Source organism: Epinephelus fuscoguttatus, linkage group LG20, assembly GCF_011397635.1.
Source record: "Epinephelus fuscoguttatus linkage group LG20, E.fuscoguttatus.final_Chr_v1".
NCBI classification, from domain to species: Eukaryota; Metazoa; Chordata; class Actinopteri; order Perciformes; family Serranidae; genus Epinephelus; species Epinephelus fuscoguttatus.
Window position 1 is genome coordinate 10,594,408 of NC_064771.1, and position 20,440 is coordinate 10,614,847.

At 40.3% G+C, this 20,440-nt stretch overlaps 1 protein-coding gene across 2 annotated transcripts in view; it reads right to left on the minus strand.

The window, feature by feature from the left end:
• Positions 1 to 20,440, minus strand: part of LOC125881043 (zinc transporter ZIP11-like) — a 188,318-nt gene that overhangs the window by 67,729 nt on the left and 100,149 nt on the right. The window contains exon 5 of one of the 2 annotated variants that reach the window (XM_049563952.1): positions 12,190 to 12,310. In XM_049563952.1, coding sequence (XP_049419909.1) covers positions 12,190 to 12,310 — 121 coding nt within the window. Of the gene's footprint in view, positions 1 to 12,168; positions 12,311 to 20,440 lie in introns of both variants that reach the window. The other variant, XM_049563950.1, reaches the window with a different exon arrangement.

A 20,440-nucleotide genomic window follows, 5' to 3' on the forward strand; every position in this document is an offset into this window, starting at 1 on the left:
CAGGTCCATTTACCATTACCATTTACAAATCAGGGGAAGGAAATGCATTAAACACATTAGCCAAATAGGACAAACACAATGGATTCTTTGTATTGATAACATTGGTCATAAAGAAGTGCATTGTACTGATCCAGTGGATTGGTGCATCTCCTATGATATTAGCCAGTAGCCTTAAACCGGCTCCACCTCACCATTGGACTCAATGACACTGCCCTCAGTTGGTTCAAATCATACCTCACAAACTGGACAGAATACATCTCCCTGGGTAACTCCAAATCAAATCCACACATAGTCACTTGCGGTGTCCCCCAGGGGTCAGTCCTTGGCCCCATCCTCTTCATCCTCTACCTCATCCCCCTTGGTCAAGTCATCAGCTGCCACGGAATTTCATTCCACTGCTATGCTGATGACACACAGCTCTATGTAAATGCCACTGCTGCAACCCCACCCTCATCATCACAGTTATCCCCGTCAAAACTCACCACCTGTCTGGAGGAGATATAGGTATGGATGGAGCACAACTTCCTCTAACTCAACAGTTCCAAAACTGAAGCCATCCTGGTTGGCACCCCTCACCAGACCAAATCATCATCCATAACCAGCATCATCTTTTCTGGCTCCAACATGCCCCTCTCATCAACAGTCACAAATCTTGGTGTAAAAATGGACTCCCAGCTCACCTTTGAATGCCAAATTAACCACCTCTGCAACACCTCCTTCTACCACCACCTCTGTAACATTGCCAAACTCCGCCCCATTCTCTCCCTCTCAGATGCCAAAAAGCTGGTTCATGCCTTTATCTCCTCCAGATTGGATTACTGTAATGCACTTCTCATTGGGATTCCTAGCAAGAGCCTGCAGAGGCTTCAAGGCTTCAATACATTCAAAACTCTGCAGCTAGGATCCTGATGAGCGTGCGGAAACATGAGCACATCACCCCCATTCTCTACTCACTCCACTGGCTTCCCGTCTCCATCAGGATTGAGTACAAGGTTTCCCTCCTCACACACCAATGTATCCATGGACATGTCCCCCCCTACCTCAAAGAACTTCTCAACCCACAAAACACAACACGCTCCCTCCGCTCCACTCACTCAAACCTCCTCCAAATACCCAGAACCAGACTCTGGACCATGGGAGATAGGGCCTTCTGTGCTGCTACCCACGTCTGTGGAATGCCCTCCCTGACACCTTGAGGGCACCACAATTCACTGACTGTTTTAAAAAAGGTCTTAAAACATTTCTTTTTAGCAAAGCTTTTAGTCCCCCTTAGATGTTTGTTTAAATCCTTTTAAATAACTGCTCATCTTGTTTTTATTCTCTTCCATTCCTTTTTTTTAACTTGTAGCACTTTGAGATCTTTTGATGAAAAGGGCATTATAAATAAAATGTATTATTATTATTATTATTATTATTGATGAAATCTCTAAAAAGAAAACATCTGCCTTTTACTTTATGTTATCAACATTTGAGCTTATGAGTGTGTAACGGAAAATCACCTCCTGAGGAGTACTAACCCAGCCACAACACAACATTGTCTATTAGACTGTTTCAGCATTATCTATCTCAAGTATCCCATCTACCTTACCAGCACTTTCCATTAAAGGAGCTGTTGAATCCAAAATGAAAATTCTTATTATCTACACTCCCTGAGGTCAATCAAAACAAAGCCAAAGTGCGTACGCAAGCAGGTTAGCAAGTTCAATTATTTGGCTCCTAACACTGGCATTCTGCTGCATTAGCTGTTTGGTATAACTAGTTCACTCTTTGTAAATTACTGTACTTTGATATATATATTTAGCAAGAAACCATTCCTTAAAGTCCTTTCAAGGTATGCTTAGGATGTAACGAGGGCATTTTCCATTTCATCTTGTCAGAATATATCCAGAAAACCTAATGCACAGATATATGATGTGGTTGGGAAAATGCATTAAGACTTCCCTCTGATCACAACGACGGTATCACCTCCTCCTCATTATAAAAGATAGGTCATGCAGTTGGCTGCAGCTTTTGCCCTCAGGCCGATGAAAATATGATAAAAAAGAAAAGATTAATTATTTAATTAAAGTAAGTGGCACACTGAGTAATACAAGTACAGAGGCACATATTCTGTTAGGTATTTGCTGCTAAGTATGCACTGAGAAATTCAGATCCAATCCCATTTGTCATTTTATAGTACATTCCAAAATTCAGTCTGAAGACCTAAATAAACAAAACCCCACGAGGCACACTTTGATTCCTCCTAATGCTGACTGAATTATTTAGGACGCCATGCATTAAGTATTAGAAGGAACTGGAATAGTTTTGTGCGTGCACGTGTGTACATGTGAACACATGCTTCTTTGAGAGGGCACATGCTTACAAGGAGCTTCTTGCCACTTCAAATACCTGGTGAGCAGCAGGAGGCAAAGCACTGATCTATTAAACATGTTTCATAGCCCATAGAGTCAGAGAATAGCCTGTCTATTAGAGTTGCTCACTTCACCAGCTGACAGCAGGTCTGCAGAGTATTTCAATATTATTGCCATAAAATCCTACCGTGACAAAATTGCATGATGTCTAATGATATCATGGATCACAGTTAATGAATGAGTGAATAGTACTGTTAGTTTTAAATTCTTCATGGTACAGTATCTTATGTCAGTGAAAACTACATTTTGTTCCAATAAAACAATTTGTATATAAATCCGATTCATTGGGATGATGTGTAGTGTGTTTAAAATAACTCTGGTGGGAGGTGTGGACTCAAGTCACATAACTTAGACATGAGTTACAAGTTTGTTTGTAGTTTGATGACTTTAGACTTGATTAGACAAAAGACTGGTAAAATTAGGTAAATTTCCTTAAATGTCCCCCCAAAAAATTTAGGCTCGCATGAGGTGGTTTTTGTCTTGCCAGATATTCCCATAACCAGATAATTTGTCTTCATCTCCAGACAGCATGAAACATGGCCAGTACTAACTGACATGAAAGAGAAATTATAACTTGCTCAACTGAAACACATTCCTGAAGATCTCTCCATGTTTCTCTCATAGATGGGTTTGATTTCCAAGGTGACTGGTTTTGTTCACAGTTTACAACCTTACTTCTTGGATTCTGTTTATTAATAAACTTGACATTTAAAAGTTTGCTTAAAATTTGCTTGACAACTGAATAGAAACACGACAACTGAAAGAAACCACAAAGCAGTTGTACCTAATGTGTCACATAGATGAAGTTCTCCAACAATGCCATAGGGGCTGGACCATTACAGGGGCTATGGCTGTTTAAAGTACCCATATCTTTATCTCATGACTTACCTTTAAAACGTCTATGTTGAAAATCAGTGATTCAGTTTAAAGTACCACCACAGAGTAGAGCTTAGATCGGGCCCAAAAAATCCAGCCCGACCCGGCCCAAGCCCGTGCACGTTATGTCCGGGACCGGCCCGTCCCGTCCAATTAACTGTAATTATGGGCCCAAGCCCGATTTAAATCTGACATTTTTCAATAAGTTGGCTGTTATAATTAAGAGTATTAAACCACAAGTCTTGTTATTTGAATGACAGAAACATAGGATCTTAATGAATGGCGCAACACGGAAGCATGATTATGTAATAAAACAGGTGTTTATTTTAGGATCCAGGTAGTGAAGGGCTGTGCGCGCACAATGTTGCAACATTGTAACTGAGGGCCGAATTCACAAAAGGATTGCATGGCTTTTGCGGCCGCTAAACCGGTAAAAATGGTCTGCCACGGTGTTCTTGGCGCAAAGCCAGCATTTATACTTTGCCATGTGTGGTTTATTGCAACCAGGGGCAAATCAGGGGCAAACTGCACTCAGCTGCCAAACTTTGTGGGCGTGTTTGTGCTGGTATATCGTTAGCGCAATATCCTTTGTGAATAGGACGTTAAGACGGAGCAAACTGCGGGTGCAAATGAAGTGCAATTCAAGGTGCTATCAGCGGCCGCAGTTCATTCTTTGTGAATTCGGCTGAAGTTACAAGTTTGTTGTAACTTGAGGCTATGTGTCATACAAAGTGTGGGTTTTATTTTTTATAATACTGTAGCGTCCGCCAGGACGTGTGGAAAGGATGAAGCAGTTATTCGGCAATTAAACCTAGGCTGACCAAATGTCCTCTTTTGCCCGGACATGTCTACTTTTCACGTCCCGTCTGGGGCGTCCAGGGGGTTTTTATAAACTGATGATAATGATGATAAAATCCGGTTGTGTTTGTGTGTGTGTGTGTGTGTGTGTACTGTTGGCCGTAACCACGCCAAAACAACCAACAAACAACAACTTAGCTGTAACTCTATCTGTGCACTCCTGCTCTCTCTTCCAGCTCGCTCATACACACACCAGCACGCCCACTCACACAGCCCTCCTCATCCCCGTCACACTCGCACCCCGCACCTCATTCAATCCCAAACATGCCATTAACTCACAGAACATTGACATTATAACAGAACATTTACTGCAGGGTCGCTACAATACATAGCCTATAACATTATCAAATCATAGCTTTAAAAAACAAAACAAAACAAAAAAAAACATCATATTTGACTGGGCCCATCAGAGGGAGGGGGGGCTCCTGGCCCAACCCGGCTTGGGCCCGCTCGGGCTTGGGCAGTGAATCTAAGCTCTACCACAGAGTGATGGTCACTTAACTTTAACAATGTTTTGTTTTCAATTCTGTCTCTCAAGAAAAACATCTGTATGCATGGTTTGAGGTATGCATGAGCAAGTGTGGTGTATACATTTTTTTCCCCCACATTTTTTATACACCTGACCACAGGTGTAATGTTCCAGTACAATGTTTTTATTGTTGTTGTATTTAGTGTTGTGGTGTTCATGGGGCAATGTGCCTTTAAAGTTTAGACTCACTGGGACAGGACGATGCTCTGGTAGTGTCAAAATTCTACATTATCAATCCATCATCTCACTCCACAACTTGAGGATAAACATGTTAAATTAACTAAAAATGTAAGTAAATACATTTGATCCATATTGGGGGTAAGTTTTAAAAGTTTGCCTATCCAATGACTCAAAGTGACTAGGCATTTCTTTGTTTTCATTTCCGCTTAAGGAGTGATCAACATATTTACTTTCCAAATGGAAATTCAAATCATGTTTTCTAGTCTCCGTGTTTCAATAATTGTGCTGGGGAGGGCTTTTTAGAGATCTTCTCTAAGAGCAGAAAATCCATTCACACTTCAAACAGATGTCTGTCTTAGCAGTGAAAATGCAATTTAATTTCAGCCTTACATGGCCAAAATTCTGGTTACTAGATCAACATAATATTAAAAAAAGGCAATACATACCATCCACGTTCATATACCACACATCTGAAGGACTAAAAGGATTGGACTTTTGCTGTGTTTATCTTCTGTGATGGCTGAAAAGGCAGTGACAGCTGTCACACAGAGAGGCCTTTGAAACCAAGAGGGCACTTGAAACATACCAGATTAGATTAACTGAGGACAGGAAGATACAGCACCAAAATTAATCAAGTACTTTCAGATTCAAAAGAAAGACCAACCACCAATCATACTGAATGATGTCAAGGCAGAGACGTTTTTTTTTAAAAGTCTCTGCAAGACACAGAAAGACAGAGAGTGAATAGTGTGATTGCATTCAGTGTGTAATACTGTCATTTGGGTTGATTGCAGTTTCAGGATGTGTTCCTATGCATGGTGCAAAAGAAGTATTACATGATGTTGTAAGTCTCACAAAGACCAGCATTTGGCAATGTCAATCTCAAGTTTAGATACAGCATTGACTAAGACTGACCTAACATGTAGTCTCTACATAGCACAGGGACAGAAGTGTCAATTATCTATTGTACAACCTACTTGAAATGCATCTATCTCAATATACAGTAAAAGCTTGTTCAGCCTTACTGGACAAAAATGAGGGACGTAAAAGTGGGAGCTGATGCCAACAGGCTGTATATCCATGTGTGTAAATACTGAACTTCTTCATCTCCTACCCGTCTCCTCTCCTAACAAATATAAAATAAACACTCAACATCCTGATACAGGCTTTAGGAATCCTCACTGAGTTTAATACAAACTGCAAACTCAATTCTGAACAATTACAGCACCCTGCAGCTCTTCCTCTCTCCCTGCAGGAGGAAGTCGTGACAATTCAGCCTATAGGTTTAAACCAATAATGACAGCATGAGCCCTGAGGCTATAATCAGCTTCTACTCTGTGGCTGTTGACACACTATGCAGGAAGACGGGGACTCTGACATTGATGCCAATGAGCCGTGATTGAAGTACTTTAACTGTTTTTGATCTGTTTGATCTTTTTTTTTTGCACCTCTCTGTGAGATGTAGATGACCACTGACTCAACCCCTTCCCCAAACAGCAATTGTTCAATCATAGCTTAGCAACCAAAACTAGGCACAGAAGACCTGTTACGCTTTGGATTTCTCCACATGCTGAATTGGTGTATACGGGGCTGTAGTAAGAGAAATTCTCTGTATTTAAGAGCCTGGATATTGGTTTCTTTTCCCTTCCCAGAGCTAGAGATACAAGTGCAGCAATGTAAGGATCGCAAGGCTCAACAATAAAGATTGCCTACTTCTCTGGGGCAAGTCGAGCAAGTGAATCCAGCAACTCACTTGCTTGAGTGGCAAAAAAGAATTAAACATCCTTTTTTCTGAAGCTGCTGATAGAAGTAGCTAAGTAGGGAGCCATCTCATGTCTCTCTTATCTCTGTTGACCAATCGGGCACTTGCTAGAAAATGGTGGCAATTACGAACAAAGTTCAAGACATAAAGTGCTAGCGAGTATTTTATTATGCTTGAAACAGGACATTTATTGGGTGGTGTTAGAGGATGTGGGCAAAACTCCATCTATGTATTGTGCAGTTTGCAGCAAATTTGCACGAGTAGGTATAGCAGTGGGTGGAGCAGCCACATGATTTGGTCATTAGGTTTGTCTGGTGGTGAGCGCTGTTTGTAGAAGCGTGGTGTGTAGGCCTCTCATGCAGCTTCAGCTACACATTCCTAAGTTTAAGAGCAAGGCAGATTGGACAGCATCATTTTTTATGACAATTAACTTTGGTCTTTATCGTTATTTGATGACACTAATAAATAACAGCCAAGGAGCAAGTAAAAATTGACTTTAGGCAAGCAGATCTCTGACCCACTTGCCCGATCAGGTACACATTCTCACTCCGATCTCGTCACATATCACCGTTTGGTCATGGACTTTCCATGTTGAGATATGACGTTGGTCAGGTACACTGGGTGCGTTGGTTGTTGACGTTCTGGGACGCCGTGTTAAGTTCTCCCTTTTACATGCATTGTCTTCTTTAAAGATAAACTTCTGTTTTCACAGGAAATGTGCCATTTCCATACAGTCTTTTTCAAAATATGTTGGTACAACACAGCAAATTGACGTTTTTATTCCTTCAACAACAAACGTACGTGGTTACGCTTTGCCAACACACACACGTAGTTGGGTTTAGGCACTAAAAGCATGTGGTTGGATTTAGGAAAGAATTGTGTCTGGCTTTACAATCTTACGTGAGGCGAACACCGCCCTCCCGGGTGAAAATCAGTGGTTGCTGGACCTATCCACCACCACTTCCACCCACCCTACACGGACTTTTCCCCTCATTAACTTTCTTTCTTGTCCTACCATGCTTTCCAGTGGCACTGCTGGGCACCATTACACTATAACGGCAACCAGCTGCGAATCATGCTGACGCGAAACGGCGTCGTTTTCGTCAGTGTCAGATGCCGGAAGTCACGGCCCAACGCCTGGATTTCTACGACTTCGGAGTGAGACCGGGTTGCAAAATTAACCATCAACACTGAATTCTGGAATGGATTAAATAGTGTTTATCTGCTTTAATGTAAGCTGCAAACATTAGCATGTCCCACTAACTAGCTTACAACTGGGACTGCAGATGCAAGTTGCCTATATAGCTAACTCTGGCTCAACAACTGTGTTGTACATAGCCCCTGTTAATATACAAACTAAACTAAACTAAACTAAACTAACAGTAGCGTCATAGCCCTGTGTTATACTATGTCACATTATTTTTAGATTATGTAAATAAAAAGCCCTGTTCATGATAGCACATCTGCTGTGTAGTGTGTAGCTAGCATTTCCTCGCTGAGTAGAAGATGGTCCCGCATCAGAGTGTAGGCTAACATTAGCAGCCCCACCCTGCTCTGATTTTGGGATGGTTACATCACAGCAACCCCAGTCAAACTTGTTATCCAAGATGGCCTTACATTTGATCAACATATTGGTAATCCTAAAAGACATCTCTCTGAAAGGTGAAATGTACTTTTTGAAAATAAGAGCAAGGTAGCATTAATCTAATCTCTTACTTGTTTATGTGCATAAGATACGCAGTTCAACAGGAAAATAACATATTATGAAACCTTTACAGAGGTCTCCTTAAAAAAAAAAAAAAAAAAGGTCTGCTAGAAACATTTACATTTTAGCTGGTGACAGTGTTTTCAACAAATTCATGAAGTAAACATTGGCTTCTCTGACTGCAAAAGATGTCATTACAGCTGTGAAAATTGACGGTCCACAGCCTGCTTTCTTCTACCTGTCTTAAATCAAGGACCCATTGTTTTGAAAATGACTAACAATTTGGAGAGCTGCCGAAGTTATCGCCAACTGCATGTGTGCCAAGCAAGAACACAGTTAACTCCCAATTGTGCTATTGCAGCCCTTCATTGCAAGACTCTTTCACACAGTGTGGTATTTTAAGGCTTTGTTAGATAACTTTTTTGATGTAAAAAAAATGCGTAATCGCCCAAGCCACATATGGAAATACAATTTCCAATCTACAAATATCTCTGTGTACAGCAGATTGGATATGCTGCACTCTGAACAGCACAGTCAAGCATGCAGTGACTTACAACGCAATGTGATCCCCAAGGGGCACATGGGAATCAAACTAATCTTATTTATATATATATGTGTGCTCTTTTCTGTTTACTGTGTTGGCCGACTCGCTTCGGATACCCTCAGGCAAGCCACAGGGATGCAATGAATTTGTAAGTGATCTGTAGTCTGAAATATATATCAAATCTGTGGACCACAGAGCTGCAGGAAATGTACCATCACTGTAGGGCAACTGGGACTCATGGCCATGTTTGACTATTCTGAAATGACAGTGTTCTCAAAAGTTATTTTTTAAGGGTTTAGAAATAATATTTGATAAGTAGCTTATCATTCTATCTGGTTACGAATATTGCTTCTTGTTCCTTTTTTTGTGTGAGTTTTCGAGGGTTTTTGTTTCTCCCTTTGTCTTGTTTTTCAGTTGAACACCTCCAGCTGCGAACACTGATGTATCCCTGAAAATAATATCAAGGCGGCTCAAGACTTTTCACTGAGCTTTCTTTGGATCTCTACCTGACAACAGTCCTCACATCAGTGGTCAATCAAACTCCCCTGAGATTTAAAACTAAAAATGTCATTAGCATTATTACAAAATCTCAGGATAAATGTGAGGTCACTGTGACAATGAAGGAAATGAAGAGGAGGAGTGAGTCAGATAAAATGATTCAGAGGTGCACACGCTGTCACAAAGGAATTAGCAGCAATTGATTCAGTCCCCCAGCGATTTTGATCAATTAGCAGTGCTCAGGTTGCTAGGTTACTTTCAATTGTGTCTGCACAAATTAACTTTTTTTTTTTTTATAACAGACAGTTCATCCTGTCAGCAAGAAAAGCACAGGTGTAATTAAAATCATTAATGACTAATGAATGATTCCATTTGGGTGTGCAGGTTTAAGAGCCTTGCTTTTGTGTAAGGTGACTCTGTAACTTGGCTTATTAGACCCTTGACTGGAACCGAACCATCGTTTATCCTATTAATTCCACTTGTGCTTTTCCTGCTGTGAGACATCAAAATATCTGCTGCGAAAAGATCTTTTACTTTACAGAATTACAGACAGCAATGCCTTAGAAAAACTAGTTTTGAGTGTAGGTTCCCGCTGCAACAGTTTTTCCACATATGCCCACCAGCCAACCAGTCAAATTGCAGTTTACATCCATGTCCGTCCGGACTTATGTGTAGCCATGACAGCAGACAATGCTTTAAGTATCAATGTTGCTGCAAAAAAGCTACATATTCTAACACATTTTTGTTTCACACACATCTACAACCAGGCAACAAATTAGATCTATACAACCAGCACCATTTCAAAGTGGGCACCCAAGACTGCTGTCACAGATTCAGTATCTTGACCAAATGTCTCCCCTTCTGTTCCTTAATTATGGCTTTGAGTAACGACCAGAAAGGTGTTTTTGCAGAACATTATGATGTCAAAGTGAAGTTGACCTTTGACCTTTTGGATATAAAATGTCATCACTTCATCTCTTTATTCTATTAGACATTTGTGGGAAACATCATAAATAGTGTACAGATCTTGAGTTATGGCCAAAAATGTGAGGTCACAGTGACCTTGACCTTTGACCATCAACATCCTATCAGTTATCCTTGAGTCAAAGCCGATGTTTGCGCCAGATTTAACGAAATTCAGTCCAGGTGTTTCTGAGATATCACATTTATGAGAATGGGATGGACGCAAGGTCACAGTAACCTTGACCTTTGACCACAAAAATCTAATCACTTCATTGTTGAGTCCAAGTGGACGTTTGTGCCAAATTTCAAGAAATTCCTTCAAGGCATTCTTGAGGTAGGGCATTCACAAGAATGGGACAGACAAACATGGATGAATGGACCCAGCCTTGGCTGTCACTGGCATGGAGGCATAAAAACTTGACTCAGAATCAGGAGGGGCACACCTGAGAGGACACACCTGAGAGAGCTTTGTGGGTGTTACTCATGCAAAACAGATGAGGTGTTAAGTTGGTGCCACACCAAGAATATCCCAGAAGGGTGAAATAGTTTTCTTTGGACTTAGTAACAAGAACGGACTTCACCATGGTTTCATTTTTACCAGTAAAAAAATTGTACTGCCAAATAAAATTAGGGGTAGGGTTGCTGAGTGTCCCACTCCGTGAACTTTCATAGTTCATAGTAACAACTCCTAGTACAGACTTTAAAGTGCAGCATCACCTGCTGTTAGTCACCAGAATTTGATTTACCCACATAGGTCCATGTAGCTCTGATGATGCAGGGTGGCATCACCAAAGCGGTCCAGCTAATAAGTTACCTGTCAGTCCATATGACCTCATTTTATTTCTCACGGTTGGTCTACTAAAAGCCAGCGTGGTCTGAACCAAATGAACCGAACTACAGTGTGTGTAATCCAGAGCCACTGTTTTGCTTGACTTTAATGGGCCTAGTGAGAGACAGCCAGCAGGCACACAGTGTCAGAATACACTGAATATAACCGATTAATTAAAATGTAATTGTATTCAAAATGTTACCAGCCAGTGAGGCGAGGGAACAACATTGATTTATCTGCCACAAACAAACAGTCCCAATCGGCTTAGACACACACACACTCTCACACAGCCAAACACCGGCTTCCTTTTTTAAAATCCTTTTTTTTTTCACTTTATTTGTTTTTCTACCTTTATTTGTACTCTAATTTTCCACCATGTTGCTCTCTTTTGTCACAAGGATGGCTGTGCAGTTTCTCCCTAATTGCTCATCATGCTATAATCGTTCTTTGATTTGTTGGAAAATGAGATGTGTTTATCAGCGCCTCTGCTTTTTCTGTATCACAATAACAACATTAGTCTCCCTGTCTACCTTACAGACCAAAAATATAATCGACGTAAGCAACAACATTAATGTGTACTACAGTATGTTTTTGACTCAGTGTGCGTAGAGTGAAATGAGAGCATGGAGAATGGTTTAGTGTCTCGCACCCCAGAAAACAAACAGAGGATAATTTCAAAGAGCTATCAAGATTGAAACACCACTCAAAGTTTGGAGAAAACCCATTAAGTGTTACAGACAGACAGGTGAATTAGAAAATGGAAAACAGAAACATCAGGACAGTTAAAAGAAGCCATCAGAGAAGCTTCGGGTGAGATTTTACAGTGGCAGCCACGACAGTCCCTCTTCATGCAATTTTATTCTACATCAGTGCCTGAAACTTACCTTGACTTGAAAAAAAGTGGGACTGCAGTGGCTACAGCTGTAGGTCTTTTTGATAACATGTAACATGCTGTTTCTTTTTTAAATCCAGCACAAATTGATGTTGATGTGGGTATATGAAGGGAGGCTTGCCTGAGAGAGGTCCAGCTCTACCTATCCTGATGGTCATCTCATCGGAGTCCAAGAACTGGAATGAGGGATCCTCCACTTTCTGTTTGGACAGCTTGGATTCAGGGGGCAGAGCCAAGGAAATGTGGGGGTCAGCACCTACACCCTGTGGATAGCAGAAGACAAGAGAATGGGTAAAAATCCATTTAATGGATAGAAGATCACAGGCAACACTTTGTTTTATAGGTCCCCTAGTTTCCTACTAATGTTATAGAAATGTTTCTTATCTGATAACAAGCTGATATGTAACTGTTAAAAATTACCTCAAAATGGCTACATAATTTACACTGGACAAAAAGGTATTGAGATCTGTTACTGAAATAAAGGTAGCAATGCCTCAATGTAAAAATACTTCATTACAAGACAACTTCTTTAAGCAATATATTCCTGTACTTCAATGTTGCAAAATGCCAGATTTGCAACTTTTGATCTGAGCATATTCATATGAAATAGAACATACAGGTCACATGTACAAGCAGCTTATTACAACACATAGTTACATTCAATGTAAGGCGGTGACCGCTAGTGACCAAAGTAGAGAGACAAAGTCCACTAACAGAGAAGGTCAGGTTGGATGTATGGGTCAAACAAACACTGGACTATCACCCAAGAGACAACTGTTGGTATCTCATGTGAAACCAAAGGTGCACTTTGACTTTTTAACTAATGTTTACTTATGTTACATACCGAAACTACCTACATTTCTTTAGTTGCTTAACAAGCATTCTTACTGTAACCCCAACCATGATCTTTGGCTAAATCTAACCAGGTAGTTTTGTTGCTTAAACCTTACCAAGTACTTGCTTCACAATGTTAACAATTTGTTTAAAACTGCAGCCCTGTCACAACTGTATTATATATATGTTAAGTAGCGTTTGTTATTGGTACTCTCAACTGGCCCCCAGATATTTACATGGTATTTTTTCAGAAAGAAAAATCAGGGGAAAATAAACTTTGTTTGAGACATGTCTCTGACCGAAGTGTATACCATTTTGTACCATTGGCGCAGCTGGTAATGCGTTATTTTTTTGTATCTATGGTCCGAGCCAACAGTCTGTGCAGCAGTAGACCCTGCTATAGCTCTGTATCATGCTAAACTCTAAGCCTGCTCACTTTTTAGTGGTCAAATCAAATGATAAATCCTTCTCATACCTGTACACCACTCAAATTCCTTTTACTTGGAAATATGTCACAGCACAAAAGCTTAAGACAGTGTAACTTCCGTCTCATTGTGACTTTACGAGTGCTTTCCCATGTTCCCATACATAAAACTACAGTTAAACAGATTACCAAAAATTACTTGCCACAAAATGCAGACACTCTGAGGGATCTAGGCTCCCAGGTCAGTTTCCTGTTTTCCATGATTGGTAATCCAGCCTTGCAGATATGAACAAACAGATCAGCGGGTCCCTGGGCTCCTAAAACTTGCACTGTATAGCAGCCTTGTGAAACTTCTGCCTACTGCATGAACCCATAGCTACCATTTGTTTTTACAGTCCAATAATAATCCAGCGAGTGGCGTGTTCTCAAGTAAGATAAGAAAGGTTTACTCATGTCTGCATAATCTTACTTGTATTGCATATTTCATATGCAAGACAAATATGATTCTCACTCAGTCATTAAAACACAATACTGGCAACTTGACACACACTAGTGCTTAAGGAAGCACACATTTAAATCAACAAAAGAGCCCACAAATCCACCATAACAACAAAGAATGGGATGGAAGGATTCTGCCTGTTGTCAACAAGCATTTGCCATCCTCAGTCAGCCTCTTTCTTTTTCACTGAACAGTATCTAACAAACTGAGAGGAATAATGGTGGACACATACACACTTTTTATTCAAGTGACAGACAGAGGAAACAAAAAGTGGCATGCAGTAATCATTCATCCTAATCAGGTTGTTTATGATCTGCAATGTTACTCTGTTTCTAGGGTTACTATGACAAAGATAGGATGTTAACATGCAAAGCCAGGTTGGTCAAGTGTCTTTGTGTGACTTTGTCTATTATCAGCACCTATTTTTTTGTAAAATGAGTTGCTATAAGAGTTTGATTTCCTTGTGGAAAAAAACAACAATGTGGTTGCTGATCAGTTACTGCATCAAAACAAAGATAAAACTTAAGCACCCACGACAAATAAAATAGCCTATCCTATCAGATGGTTTTCATGTCAGACATCATCTTAGCCGACAAATAAACACAACACTGAACAATGAATCACAGAAAATGGCAAATTGGAGGAAAACAGAGCCCACATATATTCAAAAGCAAACCATTAGATGACTAATCTCTAAAAGTAAGAGCTAAAAAAACATGTGCATCCATATTTCCTCCCCTTCATCACTGCGACACCTCCATTACTGTCTAGTGGCAGGTTGTTTAAAAGCAGGTAGAGAACTGGCAGAGCTTGTGTGCATCACAGTGCGCAGAACATTAGGGGTCAGGTGCACTGAGAGAAACAGTTGGTGGTGCTAATTCTGTGTCGCACTCCATAAAAGTACTGCAGGAGAAATAAGGCACAATGTGATGGCATAATTAAAAGAGCATCGGTCAAGCCTCGAATTATGGGGAACCACTTAGACTATGTGATGGAAATATGACCTTTTATGTCAAAGTTAAGGCAATTACTGTATTTACAGATATAAAATACTAAGTGCTTGTTTACATTGTATAGTAACTCTCGGTCAGTATTTACGAGATGAACCTTTGGCAGCAATTACAGCCTTGAATGTATGTGGATGGGTCTCTATGACCTATTGGACATGGCAATTTTCCCATTCCTCTCTGCAAAACTGATTAAGCCCTTCAGATATCATGGGGGTGGTGATTGAACAGCCTTTCCGTAGTCCAGCTGCAAACTCTAAATTTGAGTGACATCATGATTGTGACTAGGTCATTCCAGGACATTGACTTGTTATTTTGAAGCCATTCCTGTGTAGCTCTGGCTTTATGCTTGGGCTCAGTGTCTTGCTGGAAAACCAATCTTTCCCAGAGTCATAGGTTTCCGGCAGACTGCACACTTCATGTTACCCTCTACCCTCATAAGCCTGAAACCCCTTGACTACACACAGGCGATCTGCTGCAGAGAAACAACCCCACAGCATGATGCTGCCACCACTATACTTCACCGAAGGGATTGTATGTTTTTGATGATGTGCAGTGTAAAAGGTGGAAAGTCTGATGGACAAAAAAAAAAGACGATATTCGTCTCACCAGACCACAAAAGCTACTCTGACCTGTCCAAAAATAATAGTGACATTGTGCATTTCTGCCTTTGCATGTTACTATGTAGACCATATTTTGAAACTTAATGTTTCAACAACTATGTGGCTAACGTGGGGTTAGCTTTGGGCACAAAAAACACGTTTTGGCTAAAAAATACAAGGTTTTGGAAGCAAATTCCTTGTCAGAAAAGCAGATATATCTTGGTAAAAACCACCACTTTTCATGCCCCTATCCCAGCAGGAAATGCAGTGATGCCTTGGTAAAAAATTTACCATTTTTTGTAGCACTGTCCCTACTATAAAAACAGCAACAGATCACTACAAAACACTCACAATTATTGTCTGAAAAGCTCCTGGAAAACAGCAATGGCTCACCAATGACTCAAATCACAAATGGTTTGTTGTTTGTTGGTCTCAAACAGTGGTCTGCAGCTTGGCAGGCATCTTGCCTAGGTGACACAGCATCCACCATCCCCACCCCACTCCCAATCTCCCAATCTCAGAGCCCACTGGCTATCGTCCTGATGATGATGAAGCTTCTGGGGGCAACAGCCAATATTTTGGGGAATTTGGCATAGCCAGTGGATATCCAGGCCAAGACATCATCTTTCATGCACTGGTCATTATATTATCCACAGTCCGAGACACAACTTGAGACACAAGAATGGAGTTGACCAGATAGAGCTAATGAAGATAAAACAAGCCAAACTGTCGTCAAACAATAGCCAGTGCGTTAGGAGATTGCATTTTGGCTAATGCGTTCCATGTCTTAAGCTCTCCACACAGCCTGTTCACCTGCATGCCAGCAAAACCTGCTCAAACATGATTAGTCACTACTACTTATACTACAAATGGGAACCAGAACTCTTTCAATACCAAAATCTTGTCCTGTTGCCTAGACCTTGATATGCAAATATGTGTTTAACGAGGTCATCTTTTTGCATGCCCACTTTAAGTATGAATTTTCAGACTACACACATTTAACTGAACTTCTATGTGTGAGGATGCTTATGATATGTGGAACACTTTAATGACGTGTTGAAGAAGTCTATAGTATGAAAGAGGTGCCCTGCTGCCTATGTCTTTATTGTCTTTGGTGTTGTTGTCGGTATTATAATAGTTGTCTCTTTATTTATCAGACGGCACACAATAACTTTCCAAAAGTACTAATAAATATCTATAAAATCAAATTTATTTGGATATGTGACTACAAAATGGGGATGGCTGCACTAGTCATGATTTTTAGTGTGTCTTGTGCCAAAGACAGATTTGTTGAGGGGGAATAAAATAAAATAAATGTTTTTTAATAAGTATGAGGAATAACGCTGGAAACAAAACAGAAAATATTGTTGTGGAAACGTTTTCTCTGAGCAGTGAATTCACTTCCAACTGTATTTGTCAGTCTTGTTCTTTGGTTATTACTCATGCCAGCAGCAATGGGGCGTATGAAAAGGATGCAATCAAGAATGCAGCAGAGGCAAAAAAAAAAAGGGAGGAAGTTTGCTAAGGCATAAACTAATGAGTTAGGTGGTGCATGACGTTTGGGGATGATGTGGTGTAATTGTTAGGCAGAAAACATAGAATGCAGCCTGACCAGCAGGCACAAATACAGATTTTATACATTTCTAATTTATTAAAATGCCAAGTGTGCATTTGCTTTAAATATTACATGCATTTTACAAGCTGTTGCTAAAGCAGAAGACAGTTCACCGGTTCAAGGCTTAAATTATTGATCATTTTCTATCTTCGCTGTTTTCATGACCATTTGTATGCATCTGTTATTGAGAGCAGAATATACCATCCTGTACTATGTTGATATGTGTGTGGGCATGTCTGAGTAAGTGTGTATTCAGCTAAATATGTGTGTGTGTGTGTGTGTGTGTGTGTGTGTGTGTCATGATGAGACAGTTCATATACCATTTCAAGCAGGCCTAACCCTCAGTAACCTTTGGTGATGACCCATGATACAGTCTCATCAGCAGGTCCAAGCTCACCATTAAACCACTTGCAGCAGCGGTCTGGCTCTGTTGATCACTGAAAGTCACCTCTCTCGCTTTCTCTTGCTCCTCATTTCCCCTCCTCGCTTTCCCTCCCTCTCTCTTGAGAACAAGCCTCTTTAATGGTCCTTTCACAGCAGAAATGTTTGGTTACCTTCAAAATATGCAGCTGCAATCAGCAGGCTACCGTGTGAATATGTTTGATGACACCACTTAACATAACCAAAAGAGCAAACCATCCTCATCCCCAGGGCGTTAAATAAAGCAGCTTGGACAGTAGCCTTCAGCACGTACCAGGCTTTCAACCAACTCCAATGTAAACCCATATGCGGCAATGGGATAGTATAAAGCGTGACAAAGTCAGCGAATGGTGGGAGGGTGTAGTGGTGGATGGATCAAACAAACACAGGACTTTCTCCCAGGAGACTGCTGCTCATGTCCCATGTGAACCAAAAGTCAATTTTGAGCCTGTTTAAACCTGGTATTAACATGTGTTTTGGTGATCCGAACACAACTGGACAAAGGGGACACATCGCTGCTCACACCTGTGTCTGTCATGCATCTCCGGCTGATAACTTGTGTTCAGATTTTGTTACTGCCTGTAACTTAAGCGTGAAGATCAGAAGGCCTATCCACATTATTCTGTCCACACTCTTGCTAGCTGCTAGCTAGCATGCTTGCTAGTCACATTAGCAGTTGTGTTGGTAGGTTCTAGCTGGATATATTGCTGTCAGCTGAATTCAACATGTCTCCTTCCATAGGGCAAAGCAATGGACGATCCATAGGGCAAAGCAATGGACGGTCAACACTTTGTCCAACTCATTTTAAAATGGGCAAGTTATAGAGCATTAGCATGCTGTCACCAAAACAGCCACTACATATTCTACTGATGATGTATGTCAGGAACGCATCAGGACACATTCACGTTTACACAATAAAAGATTTGCGGTCAAATGCATCTTAGTGGTTGTTTAGCACTGTCAACTTGTGATCAGATAACCCAAGATGCATGTTAATGCCTGGTATAAACAGGCTCATAGTTAATGTCATGTGAAATATTCATTAAGGTACTCATGTAAATGAAGTTATGAAACAAATGTACCCATTTTAACCCAAACCATGATCAGTTGTCTCTGATTATAACCAAGACAAAAGCTGCTCATACATATCTTTCCCAGTCAAGAAGAAGAAAATTAAAGTGTGCAAACACAGCCACAGAGGGGAAGAAGAAACACAAGGTAATAAGGAAATGGGATTCAAGGGAATGGCCCATATTTCAAAATGATGCATAGTCTTTAATGTTTTTGTTCTTTTTTATTCCAAGCAATAATTGCTTCCCTCTGATCTCAATTTTGAACTAAAATAAACCTGCAAGGACTTGACACAAACTTGAGATTGATGATCCACCAGTGACCAGTTTGCTAACCTTATATTACACCAAACAGCTAGGCATTATGGAACCACAGAAAACTAAAACCAAGAAGCCTGTTTATGCATTCCTGTCGGCGTTATTGGCACATCTGAGGAATATAACAGGATTAGGCAAATTAAACCAATGACATTCAAAAATGACAACAGTGTTTGCAGTTTTTTTTACACATGAGGAAGCAACAACACAGTCATCCTGATTTTGGTATTTACTTTGGCATGACTTTGATGCTTAACCTGGATGTAATGAAGAATGAAAGGATGAAAAGGCGACATGCAAAGGTGGAAAAGAAAACTGAAAACTTCAGAGCACCTGTCTCCAATTTGCTGTGTGTTTGATGTTTAATGGTGATGTAACAATGTGAAGTAAACATCAGAGATGCTTTGCTACCAGGCACAGCTGCAAACAATGCAATGTTTAATGGTGATGTAACAATAATAAATATTACAAGAAATGTTTGTTCCTTATTCTGATAGTGGTACTGGTGTCACTTAGTACTCCCTTTGTTTGTGAATGAAGCTATACACAAATTCCATATGCCACTGGGTCTTCATTTGAGAAATAAACTTGGTCCCTGATTCCTCTGCTAAACACACAAGTGAAGTTCCCGAATTCCTTTCAAGGTTCTTAGACCCCTGAGAAAGTATATAGTGCTAATGCCCCAGTATCAACATATTATCATCAATCTAAATTTTAACATCCTGTGGTTGTATGTCCATGAACCAGTCAAGCTGCAGTTACAGTTTACATCCATGGCTGTACAGACTCATATGTTGGTAGGACAGTTGACAATGCTTCAAATGTTGCTGAAAAGAAGCTGCATACTCTAAAACATGGCTGCTTCACACACATCTTGAACCCTGACATTATAGAAGATCTGTACAATTAACATAGTTTCAAGGTGGGCACCCAAGATTAGTGTGACCAGTTAAGTATCTGAACAAATGTCTCCCCTTCTGCTTCTGAGTTATGGCATTAAATAATGGCCACAAAAGTGTTTTTGTAGAACATTATGAAGTCAGTGAGGTTGATCTTTGACCTTATGTATATAAAATGTCATAACATCATTTTATCCTATTAGACATTTGTGTCAAATGTCATAATTAGCATACCAATTCTTGAATTATGACCAAAAGCATATTTTATATGGTCACAGTGATCTTGACCTTTGACCACCACAATCTAATCAGTTAATCTTTGTCCAAGTGGATATTTATGCCAAATTAAAAAAAAAAAAGAAAAGAAAAGAAAAATCCCTGCAAGGTCTTCTTGAGATATTTGTGTTCATGGGAATGAGAGATGCAAGGTCACACTGGCCTTGACCTTTGACCACCAATACCTATTCAGTTCATTGTTGTGTCCAAGTGAAAGTTTCTGACAAATTTGAGGAAGTCCCTCAAGGCAAAGTTTAATTATCACGTTCACAATAATGAGATGGACACAAGGTCACAGTGACGTTGCCCTTTGACCTTTTGACCTTAGTATCAGAAGAGTTCTGGTTTCCATGTGTAGTCCGAGTAGTACTGACCAATCACATATGAGCGGCAGGTAAATAGTCAATTTGGGGAGGAGTAACACATTGG